This window comes from Alosa pseudoharengus, unplaced genomic scaffold (assembly GCF_046254945.1).
Source record: "Alosa pseudoharengus isolate Yale_2024_CS ecotype anadromous, Long Island Sound unplaced genomic scaffold, YU_APseudo_1.1 YU_APseudo_1.1_scf_12, whole genome shotgun sequence".
NCBI lineage: Eukaryota > Metazoa > Chordata > Actinopteri > Clupeiformes > Clupeidae > Alosa > Alosa pseudoharengus.
In genome coordinates this window covers 27824195-27837122 of record NW_027468587.1, presented here as the reverse complement: position 1 = coordinate 27837122, position 12928 = coordinate 27824195, and the positions used below count along the sequence as shown (strand labels likewise).

At 42.5% G+C, this 12928-nt stretch overlaps 1 protein-coding gene across 3 annotated transcripts in view; it reads left to right on the top strand.

The window, feature by feature from the left end:
- Positions 1-9388, top strand: part of osbpl3b (oxysterol binding protein-like 3b) — a 75459-nt gene extending 66071 nt beyond the window's left edge. For all 3 annotated transcript variants that reach the window (XM_076280645.1, XM_076280643.1, XM_076280644.1), the window contains 2 exons: positions 2373-2495; positions 5484-9388. In XM_076280645.1, the coding sequence (XP_076136760.1) occupies positions 2373-2495; positions 5484-5577 (217 nt within the window). In that variant the 3' untranslated portion in view covers positions 5578-9388. The remainder of the gene's footprint in view (positions 1-2372; positions 2496-5483) is intronic.
- The last annotated feature ends 3540 nt before the right edge of the window (positions 9389-12928 follow it).

The following is a 12928-nucleotide window of genomic DNA, read 5'->3' as shown; positions in this document are numbered from 1 at the left end:
TTATTTGTAACACCTTTCATACACAGAATGCAGCTCAACGTGCTTTACATCTAACACAATAATAGAGAGACATGTAATAAGACAAACAAACAAAATAATAAATAAAACATCAGAGATTTAGAATGAAGTAAAAATGAGAATTCACAAGATGGTAAGGAGATAGTTGTATTGTATGTGTTGTGGTATCTGATGCAGTGAAAATAGGAAGACTCTGTAAATAGCAGCAGTAGAATGTAAAATAATGTGAAGAAATAGGCTACAAGATAAAAGTGACTTAACAAAAAGCTCTAATATACAGGGATGTTTTTAGGTATTTTTAAAGATGTTTACAGAATTTGCCTGTTTGCTGTACAGCAGTGTTTCCCAAACTTTTTTTCTGGCGACCCACTTTTTAAAAATGACAGACCATCGCGACCCATTTCACTTCAAATCTACCCTGCAACCACCACTATTGTTTTAGGCCACAGGTTCTCCAACTTTTCTATGCCTCCCCCAACCATACATTGCTATAGGATCTAGATAGATAGATCCTGCTTTGAACACGGTAGTGTTGCATTTTGAGCACCATCAGCGTGAAAAGTTGGAAATGACTACTGAAAATATACATTTTAATGCGCATCCGAGAGTTTGGGGAAATTCGCATGTTGCGCATTCGTCAGCATAGTAAAGCTGTTCCTGTATTTCTAAAAAAAATGTTGTAGGCTACATTGCGTTGCAGACAAATGGGTCCATAACACTGAGGACGTCAATTCCGATGCAAACAGCAAATAACTCAAGTCGTTATATTGTATTGTATTATATTATATCGTTATATCAGAACAAGGCTTTTGGGCAATAGCCGGAAGAAACGAGAGAAATAGTGTTTAAAATGTCTATTTAAATTGTAGCCTAATATAATGCACTGTTGTGCATTTTAAATCAGAAATAAGAATGTGAGGAGGTTGCTATTAACTTTAAAGATTGCATCTACAATCGAAACTATCTACATGCAAATTGAATCCTTATCCGGTCTATGGATGTCTGCTTTAGTTGACAGCACGGTCACTAGATTTTAATCGGTAAAGTTGAGGAACTGGTATCTGTTAATGTTCGTGCAAATAGGCGGATTCATGCCCCTTGCAGTTTGCAACTGCGAGGTACAGGTCATGGCAGGCGCCGCACAGAATGGTTTCATTCTGAGAGGTAGATATCCATGCTCTGGCTCCCCCTCTGCGATGCGTTCGTCCCCCAGTTTCATGTGCCAGTTTCATGAGCTTTTATGACAAAACCGTAACTGTGGTAGTTAACAAACTACATCCTAATAGAAAACTGTTAAATGTCCTGGTATCAAATGACAAATGGTATCAGTTAGACCTATAACACAACATAAAGTGTGCTGGGCTGGCGACCCAAATAAATTCTCCTGCGACCCACCCATGGGTCGCGACCCAGACTTTGGGAAACACTGCTGTACAGAGTCAGGGTGTTCCATAGCTTTGGTGCATAATGGATAAAAGCAGCTTCTCCGCTTTGCTTGTAGAGCCCTTTGCACAATTAAAAGATTAACATTGGAAGATCTATGGTTCCTTTGTGGTTGATATTATACTTGTGTAGTATGATCGTTACGGCTGATTCAGAATGCTGCAGCACGTCTTCAATCAGCCAAAGAGGACACATGTAACTCCTCTCCTAGTTACTCTCCACTGACTCCCTATAGTGGCCAGAATTAAATTTGTGAATGACACTTAATAACAGAAGCGTTATGCCATAAACTTTTATGACTTGTTTATGACATGTTCATGACAGTGTCATGTCACTCTTATGTCGATACTGTCAAGTAAAGTGTAACCCTCTTTTCCTCAGTGGTTCCATGTTGGTGGAATGAGTTGCCCAGTGCTCTCCATTCCTGTGATAGTTTTGGGTCTTTCAAGAGGGGTCTAAAGACATTCCTGTTCAACATGCACTTAGTTCATTAAGCGCTTCTTATGCGTTATACTTTGTATAATATTGTTTATTTTCATTAGGCTGTTGATTAATTTGACATTGTTGTTTATTATTTATATTCTCCTTAATATAGTCTTACCATGCTATTGTTATTGATTGAATTGACATTGTTGTTTATTATTGCTATTCTCCTTAATGTAGTCTGACCAACATTCTAATCTGTTCCCTGTTAAATGTAAGTATTATATTGTTTTGTATTTGTATGTCGCTTTGGACAAAAGCGTCTGCCAAATCCCATAACCATAACCATAACCATAATGTGTGTATAATGTGGTGTGTGTGTGTGGTGTGTGTGGTGTGTGTGGTGTGTGTGTGGTGTGTGTGTGTGTGTGGTGTGTGTGTGTGGTGTGTGTGTGTGTGTGTGTGGTGTGTGTGTGTGTGTGTGTCAGGCTGTTGGAGGAAGGTCATGTTGAGGCTGCAGAAGAGCAGAAGCAGCGGATTGAACAGCTACAGAGAGAACGTCGTCACGTACTGGAGGAGAACCACCTCTCACACACACCCCGCTTTTTCCAGTACGTACACACACACACACACACACACACACACACACCCCGCTTTTTCCAGTACGTACACACACACACACACACACACACACAGGGTGCGATTTGTTGGGGGGGATGGGGGAACTCCTCTGGTTTTTACATCCCTAGCTCTGCTGAATGAATTTCATCTTTGGGGGGGACAACCCCATCAATGATTAAAAACCAATTGAAATAACAGGCAGGTTGTGAGTTTTCTTACACCTATAGCCTACATTGCTGGCGCTAACATTCACCTGACCCGAACTTTTGCAGTCTCGGAATTCGAGAACATAAACACACATAAATATATTGTATATGTGGATTTAGCGCCATGAATCACATCCTCACTGCTGTGCACAACAGAATGAACGTGTCTTCTCTTCATCGCTGTTAATGGACCAGACGTGTGTCCGTTCCCTGCTCAGAAGACGTGCGTCCATTTCCTGCTCAGAAGTTTGCAAAGATGTGGATAAAAGGTCTAGACGCTGCAGATGACGCGCCAACAGGAAAGCCGAAAAGGCCTAGTCCGACATCAGAGCAAACTGTTTACTTAGTCTGATTCAGACGTGTTACTGTAATCACATTACATTTGTCAGTATGGAGCAGTGTAACGCGTTAAATATTAATATTACTTCAGCCTATTCTCCTATCTGAGATAGGAGAGATAGTTTTGTGGAATCCTCCATCCAGCCTAGAAAATAGGAAGCCTTGGAGACACATGTTGCCGTGCTTTACCCTGTCATTAGCCAGGACTGCCCACTTGTCCGACGCTCCAATGTTCCGACCTCTCAATAATCCAAAAAAATCCCTTTGGTCCGACAGCCCCGTAATCCGACGTCCCTGTGTTTAGAAAAAAATAGACCCTCTGCTCCGACATCCCATTGTTCCGACCATAGGCTTTTGTGGATCACCTCCCAGAATGTAAAATCTGAATAAAAATAACAAGCAAAATTACTTTTAAAATTACAGGGTAAATTAGTTTTGGGTTGGATATGTATTTTCATAAACCTAGTAGAAGGGAGGCCGTACCATGCATGTGTTTACTTTTTATTGCGTTTCGGCACGTGCCTTCTTCAGTAACCTCATGCATGGTGCGGCCTCCCTACTTGACTTGATCCGACCATTCAGGCCAGCACTCATAACAGTTTAGAAAGGTAGCCTACATATTGATAGCCTGACGTTGTCATACTCAAATTCTAGTCAGAATATGAGTCTGATACTGCTCCATTGGGACGTAATTATGGGGCGTGTTTCAACCGATACAGGGGGGGGAATGCCTCTGCACTCAATTGGATAGACCTAACCAATCAGAGCAACAAAATAGCTTACCGTGAAGTGTAGGAAGAAAACACACGAACCATCCTTCTGCTCCTATATCCCCTCCGTTTTTAAAAATAATTCTGTTGAACAGTGATATGCTACAAACATGTTAAAGCAACACCAAAGAACTTTTCTTTTCCTCTGTTGCACACACAATTTGTTTATCCAGCACCAGCTTTGCAAAAAACAATGTCCACAGACAAGGTAGAGTATGTTGCATGATTTTATGAAAGTACGATGTATTGCGACATCAGATGCAAGTCAAATTTGTAGTTTCTCATGTCTCATTCCATAGAACTACAGATCCACTACCCGATCCGGCAAACTTACATAGTGCGGTTATAGCCGAAAGAGGGCCGCGAAGCGAATGCAGAAAGTGCCGCTCACCCTGTTACGAGTTGATGAACCACTGAAACGATTTTGGAAACATTATTTTAAAGTACAAAAAACTCTTTGGTGTTGCTTTAAACAGCTGGGAAAGGCTGTCGCAAATCCCTCGAACAGGTGGTCAATCAGAGATTTCAAACGAACGAGGGAACATGTCGCAATGCAACAGCGCTGTTTTTCCTTGATGAAAGTGAAACCACCAGTTTTCCCACATCTCAACTTTGGCCAAAGTTTCAGAAATAATCATTTTCAGTGATACAAACTCATTAAATAATATGAATTTTCCATATGGGGTCTTAAAAGCCATGTATCCTTCTAGCCACAGCGTTTTTGTTTCAAACATAAGCCTAATCTAAGCGTGCTCAGATGACGTGATAGACCAGGCGCTGTTGCTCACCTGTCCGTCATCGTAAAGCCTGATTTGATTGGTCCGCCTGATTTAGGGCGAGTATACTTGCCCCACAATGGAGCAATGCCAGACCGAACTTCCCGTGGGGCGGGACTGAGTTCGGAATGGCACCCAGGCAACATATTGAGTGAAGCCTGCTCCTATTCTCACTTACATTATTTCCATAAGTGATAATGATTAGAAATGGGGCATATCCGTGCATGTGAAACGAACTTGATCAGTGAGAAGACGCCTCATCTTGGCTGTTTCAAACAAGAAACTTCGGGATTCCCGACATGTTAAACAAGGCAAAAATTCTAAAGAAATATTATAAATAATTGTCCCAAAGAGTAAAATGATCAATCCAAGAGTCAAAGGAATTCAAAGGGATTAAATTTTTTACAGTAGCGAGTAATGTGTAATACATTACTTTTTTGAGTAACGACGCCAACACTGGTCTAATTAAAGATGTGAAATTTTAATCGATTAGGTTTTATGTTACGTTTTACAGTCTGATTTAGTTGCCCGTTCGCCTTAGATCCTTTGTCATGTTCACGTGATTGGCCCTTATCCATGGTCCTGAAACTTAATTAGGCCATCTCCCATATTGCAGGTGTGGCCGTCGCAGAAAATGTAATATATTTTTAGTTTGCATTAGAGATGAATGTTCAACTGTGTGAAATGTAATAGGCATACCGTTAACTTAAAACAGATTTTTCATGATGAAAAAAAAATATCCCCCCCCCCCCTGTTTTTTTGACAAATCGCACCCTGCACACACGTACACACAGAGACACACACACATACACATACACAAACACACAGTTGTCTTGTATACTGAACCACCTTGTCTGTCTGTGTGTGTGTGTGTGTGTTGTGAGCAGGAAGTGTAAGGACGATACCTGGGTCAGCAATGGCACGTACTGGGAGCTGCGCAGAGACGGCTTTAGTCGCTTGGACTGCCCCGTGCTCTGGTGACCTCTGACCGCTGGACTGCCCCGTGGTCTGGTGACCTCTGACCCCTGGACTGCCCCATGGTCTGGTGACCTCTGACCCTCGGCTTCAGCCATCTACCTGGAAACCTCTGCTCACATCTACAGTTTTGACACAGAGCGAACACACACACACACACACACACACACACGGCAGGACTGAATGGACCTCTGGACTGATGTTATTCGCCGAAACAGCCCAAATAGGACCACTGTGTGTGCTGTCCAACCAGTGATCTGTTCAACACACACACACACACACACACACACACACACACACACACACACACACACACACACGCTCACACTCACTTCATACTGAAAACATGCACACATACATGTACATACACACACACCTTCTCTGAGTGTGCGTTAGTAAATATCATCACCATCTTAACCTGAGTGAAACACAAAGCTGTCATCTTCAGCATCCGCATAATCTTCATCACCATCATCGTCGTCATCTGCCATCTTTGTCATCATCACCATCATCATCTCCTCCACCACCAACAGCCCCAAGTGTATCCCGGGCACGTAACTCTGCTGCAACAATTAGCTTCCACTATAATCAATGGAAGTAGCTACACCAGACATGATAGCGGCGCGTACGTTCGGAAATAGACCAGTCTTCTAAAACGTTTTTTGCGCGTTATGAATGGAACACTTCAGTGCCTGGTGTGGTTTCCCTTGTGAGTAAAAGCACACTCTTGGCTATCTCCACCACTGTTAGACCTGCTCACACACACACTCCAGGGCCCTGTAACTCGAAGCACACGTTAGCTGCTCGAAGACCTTACGTATATCGTAAGCCTATCGTAAAAAGATACGCTTGTAACTCAAATGATTTGGAAGTCTACGTGTAATGTAACTTAAGAAAAAAATGAAGTGTGCTTCAGACCACACAATGCTTGCCTTGCATTCTCTTCGCCTCTGTTAGCCTATTTTAGCATTTGTTTCCTGCCATTGATTGTCGGGTCTTACGTGCTGCTCCTAATCACCCAGCTTATTTCTAGAATGTATCATTGTTCGTCAGCTTGAGAATAAAAAATGTTTTTATTCCTCTCTACCCCAGCGACAATTATTTCCTTATCTTCAGCTGTAAAGTTAGGCTTTCTCTTTTTTCCGGCCATTCAAAGCAGCTGAAGACAGTGACAGCCAAATCCACACGTCGTTGTCAGGTTGTCAGGGGGAAACGGACGATGATTCCCTATTTACCATTGTTTCTCTTTCGAGTTACAGTTTAAGTTCTGTGCATCTTACGTGTGACTTTCGACAAGTTTCAGTTACACCTGGATCGTTATGATTTACGAGTTTGTAAGCCATGCGTACACGTAAATTTACGTTTGATTTTCAAGTTACAGGGCCCTGGTCTCCATCACTAGCCCCTTTTACACTGCCGGATTTCCCGTGAATGTATGTACCTTTATCGCGGAACACCTGTCCTTTTTACACACACCGAGGCGGAACGGCGGTTCGAAGTGTCCCCCCAATTTTACCACCAGACAGGGTAGACATAAAGGCGAAACGATTCATTCTGGCACCAGTGTAAATGCGTTAGGGCAGAATGGGGGAATCTGGGTGGGTGTTTTGATGACACGACATATGTCCAACCCACCACAGGAGATTTAAAATCTGACTGATCAAAAGCAGCAATAGCAGAGAGCACATTACCACAATCTTTAAATCCTGCCTGCTAGAGTTGACTGTAGGTCGGAATGCAATCGGTTGCCATATAGGCTATCCTAAAATCCAGAGATAAAACAAGTATGAACTCCTAGAGTGTCTGTCCTAGCAAGCTTTTACATTATCACATTATAACTACCGTTAGCCACATAACATTTAGAAGCTGGACATTAGCGAACATAGCTTAATGTCACTGTTTAACAAACAAACTAGCATGCTATGCAGCCAAACAAGTAAACACAGCTAAATGTGAGGACAATGAACTCTTACCTTTATGGTCTACAAGTTATCCACAGTTATCCATAGTTAGTCCAGTGTTATTTCCGTCATGCAATCTTCTCAATATGTGCTAGTTAGAGATGGAGATAGCCTGGCCATATTCTACCATCACACAGGTCTGACTAAATTCTAAATTCTCTCCAGAAACAGTTTATTGTAGCCTATAGCCTATGGCCCTGGCCCAAAACTCGCGATAGCAGGCTTTACCCATACAAACTGTCATAGTATAATATGCGGTTTCTGGCATCCATAAGAAAAGCATTTGTAGATGAATGGCCAACATAACTTAACTGTAGCTACATCTGACTCATCTTCAGGGAATAGCAACGTTGCTCTCCTTCACTAAGTGACGCACAACTTTATTTTCATACATTAATTTGATTAACGGGCTAGCCTACATGGAGATTAAGCACATTGAAGAGGCTTTCTGTTCATTGTATCACATTTTATTTTCAGTTGTCAAAAGTTATGGGGGTAAAATTAGTGATGGCAAAATCCCCAGTTCAGAAAATCATTTGTTTGTTCCCATGTGTTGCCATGTGTCAGGCTACTCCTCACGGCCAATGTTGCACGTCACGCTTCATGCTGTTTGGTCCTGCCTCCTCAATATGCCGGCTTGTATGTAAAGTGCAAATGCAAAGTTTCGCCTCGTTTTCAGACACACGATGCAGCATAAAGACGTCTCCTCTTACCGTGAATGTTGCGCTCTTAGTGTAAAAACGACTACCGATAGACGTGCTCACACACAATCCTCGCCTTGATCACTACAAACATGCTCCCATCTCCAGCACTGTTAGTCCCACTCACACACTCACTCACACACACACACATATTCCATTCACACACACTGTTAGATCCACTCACTCACACACACATTCTGTTAGACCGCATCACACACACACACACACACCACACACTCTCACACACACACACACACATTCTGTTAGACCGCCACACAAACACACACTTCCTGCTTGATTGCTGTTAGACCTGCTGTGTGCCTGAGCTGTCAGATGCCTTAAAGCGTCACCGCGCCCCACTAAGCTCTCTAGCCTCTTATGCAAACACCGACCCTGACCATCACTGACCATAATCGACCATCACTGACCATCATCGACCATCACTGACTCTCATGTGGAGCTCCAATGCAACTATGCAACTCCATGCACTCCAGTGCACTGTGTGTGGATGCAGAACTGAGCTGCTCTACAGCGCCACCCGGTGGCTCAACGTCAAAACTACACTGTCTCTCTCTGGACTCTAGAGCTGCTCTACAGCGCCATCCAGTGGCTCAATGTCAAAATTACATGTGTTTGGACACTACTGCTGTTGATACCAGTAGCTTATCTGGGATCTGTCTCCTGTCATTCACTAGAGACTCTGAATGTCTACCTCCTGGGTGTGATGGGTAAGACAGCTGCCTGTCTGCTAGCTCAGTGAGAGGTGAGGCAGTTGTCTGTCTGTCTGTCTCTTAGGTCTGTGAAATATGTGGGTGAGACAGGTACCTGTCTACCTACCTGCTCAGTAAGATAGACAGCTGCTTGTCTACCTGCTGGGTGAGACAGCTGTCTGTCTACCTCCGAGGTAAAATGAGTAAGAGTACTAGCCTGCCTGCTCAGTGAGACAGGTAAAACAGCTCCATGTCATGCAAGGAGAGATAGACAGCTACATATCCACCTGTTGGGGAACATAGGTAAGACTCTGTCAGTCTGCTAGGTGAGACAGCTGTCTGTCTGTCTGTCTTTTTGAGGATGCAATCTCTTTGCCTGTCTGATGCCTTACTGTCTCACATGATAGATTTGATTGGATGTATGAGAATGAGTGTATCTGAAATATATCAGTAATATATACAGTACGCCTCACAGAGAATGTTCCATGTGTCCTGTTGGAAGTACACTACACTACACTACACTACACTACACACACACACACACACACACACATACACATATAAACACACACACTCACACACACTGATATGTACAAGCACAGCACTGGTTGTAGCTTCAAATGCATAAATGGTTGCCTGGTAACACATGGAGTTCACTACACAAGAAATGATGATGATGAATAAACCTGAAAAAAACACACACACACACATATACACACACAAACACACACACACACATATACACACACACAAACATACACACACACACTGCTGCTGGTTATCTGAGTCTGTGGCTACTGATGTGGGGCACACTGGCATGATTACACACACACCAAACCAAAACATTTGAGTAATCTATAACCACATTTCTCACAAGGATTCAAATATGTCCAGGGGTGAAATACATCTTCTAACAATCTTGTGAAAATGTTGCCAGTGTCACACTGCCTATTACAGCTGAGATTTCGCAAGCTGGTTGGATTTCTTCTATCTCAGTAATAGTTTGTGCATATGCCGCAGGCTGTGAAATAACAATATTACCAAATTACATGCATAGCCAACACCACTGATCTTTGCCTGAATGGGCTGATATTTGATGAGTTCATCATAGCAATCATGTACACAGACAAGCACACACACACACACAGAAACACACACACAGAGAAACATACACACAGAGAAACACACACACACAGAGAAACACACACAATCATACACACAGAGAATCACACATACACACACACAGAGAAACACTCACACACACATACAGTACACACAGAGAAACACACACACACTGCAGCTGCTATGCCCGTGGCACTGATGCAGGAGTAATGCATGAAGACACAGGCATAATTACACACCACCACTCTCACTCCCACACACACATTCCACCACTATCACACACACACACACACCATGACTTGAACCTTAAATGTGTTTCTAACGTTCGGCCCAGCAGAGGGAAGTGAAACTCTCTCTTGTCCAGTTCCGACGTGTCAGCTGTTTGTGCTGGTCTGGTGAGATGGGCAGCCTACAGAGCGCACGTCACCATTTCAGGAAACCGCTGAACTCTGACACCCATTTTCAGGAGTGGTGCTTCTACAGGTTTTTAGGTGGAAGTACAATATTTTCAGTTCCACAGTGTGACAAAACGGCCCTCCTGCAGGATGAGCAGCTAGGACTCACGGACGTGAAGTGGTGATATAATAATAATAATATGTTTTATTTATATAGCGCCTTTCTCAGACTCAAGGTTTGAAGAAATTGATTTGGGACAGAACCATGATGGGGTGAAGACACAGCAAGCAAACGTGGAATTTGGGTGGAGAGTGCAGATTTATTGACAGTGTGAAAATAGTGCCGACAAGAAACAAACAAAAAGACTTGACAAAAAGAAACTGTTATGTCCCTTGTCTAGGGCTTAGGGAAATAACAAAGAGCAATAACGGGCAGACAAAAGATATAAAGTTAATTATATTTATTAATAAGAAAAATAGAATAACTTAAATAAAAGACTCAATGTTAAGGTTAACGAAAAAGTACCGCAAACAAAGGAAAAATCACTAGGCCTCCAAAGTGTCTGCCAAAATGTTTTCACTACCCTTTTTATACTTGATCTCCAGGTTGAAGCACTGCAGGTAGAGCGACCACCGCATAATGCGCTGGTTCGAATTTCTCATCCTAGAGAGGAAGGTCATGGGGTTATGGTCATTGTACACAAGTACTGGTTCTGTAAAAGAACCAATATAAACCTCAAAGTTTTGAAGTGCAAGGAGAAGGGCAAGTGCCTCCTTTTTAATGGTGCTGTAGTGCTGTTGATGTTTTAAAAACTTCTTTGAAAAGTAACAGATGGGGTGATCAATTCCGTCCGCGGCTCTCATCAAGCTGGCACCGTCAAGGCTCTCCTCCTCCCTTACCCAATCAGGGAACAGATTACCCAGTTACAGGGTGCAGGACCAGGAAGTGAAAGTGTGCATGTGAAGGTGTTTCAGTGTTTGTATCTGTAGGAGAAATAGTCTGTTTAAATGTTGCAGGAAGGGCTAGGCAGATGTGTGTGTGTGTGTGTGTGTGTGTGTGTGTGTGTGTGCGCTACCTCTTCACACACAGGATGATCACGCATGGCCTGCGGCCCTGAGGTTCTAGCACATGAGGCCTGAACTGGGTCAGGTGGTGTCCACAGCCGGTTGGACCAAGGCCATCGCCATGGAAACAACATTACGGGGGGACCAAATGTGCATGGTGGTGAAATTCATGAGTACACGTTTATTTATGTTTTCTCTTAGACGATAATGTGTAATAGTACTGTTTTTGTCATTTTTGTGCATCATTCTATCTAATGCCATTGAGGGTTGAATGAATTACAAACATAAATAATCACATGAATATAAATCAGCATTCGTACAGAAAAATAAGTCCAGGTATTGTGGTCAAAGTTTAGAAAATATTCAAACTTGTGTGTTTCTTGTAAGCCCTACAATGAAACAGGAAAAAAAAAACGGAAAAAAACCAATGTAACTTGTAGACATTAGAAACCTATCAAATAAAACAGAAACTAGATGTACCGCGTAGCGGTACAAAATATGACCGCCGCTCAGTCCTGCACATCCATTCCGCGAAAATAAATCATATTAATGAATTTGTCTCCATCTTCTACTCCATCCCCCACTCTTGAAACTTTTGTGTATACTTGTTTGGAATGTGTGTTTGCACACATTCCGCACACAAAGTAGCCTACTGGCGCTGCAAAGGTGAATAGATTTGTTTCTGGGCCAAAAAATCTGTAACATTGTTATAAAACCTTTAAAATCTCTAAACAATCACAAGTAGGGCAGTTCATCACAGTCCATCCATTGCAACTGGACTGATGAAAGGTACACCTGTAGGCTACATTGTATTTGGGAAAAGCAGAAGGTAGCAGCATAATGTATTTATTTATTATTAAACAAAACAATCCCTGTCAGTTCCATGCAGTTTTCAACAGCTATCAAGAAGTGAGGTCATGTCATGGATTTTTGTGAATGTTTCTTCTTCTACATATGCATAAGTTTAGTCATCTAGTTCAAATGATATTCTTTATTGTCAATGCACAAATTAAATACCAGTAGTCTAAAAAACAAAATGCCGTTTTACCCAGTGGTGCAAATAACTGTCCAAAAGGGCCTTCATGAAATGCGTTGCGAGACTGTTCATACACATTTTAACGGGCAAATTTGAAGAGCTACTCTCCGTTATTGTTTGTGCAAATAATATGCTGATTCATGTTCCCTTGCATTTTGCAACCATGAGGTCAATGGTTAAGCTCAATCTTTTGACGCAATCTTTTGATTTTCACCCAGCCTAGTCCATGGTAGGCGCCCGATAGAAATATTGTTTAATTTTGCGATTGAGATATCCACGCATTGGCGCCCCCCCTGCGACGTGTTCGCCCCCCGGTTTTGGAGCTATTCTAAATGCAAAAATGCATAGAGGGAGTTATGACAAAACC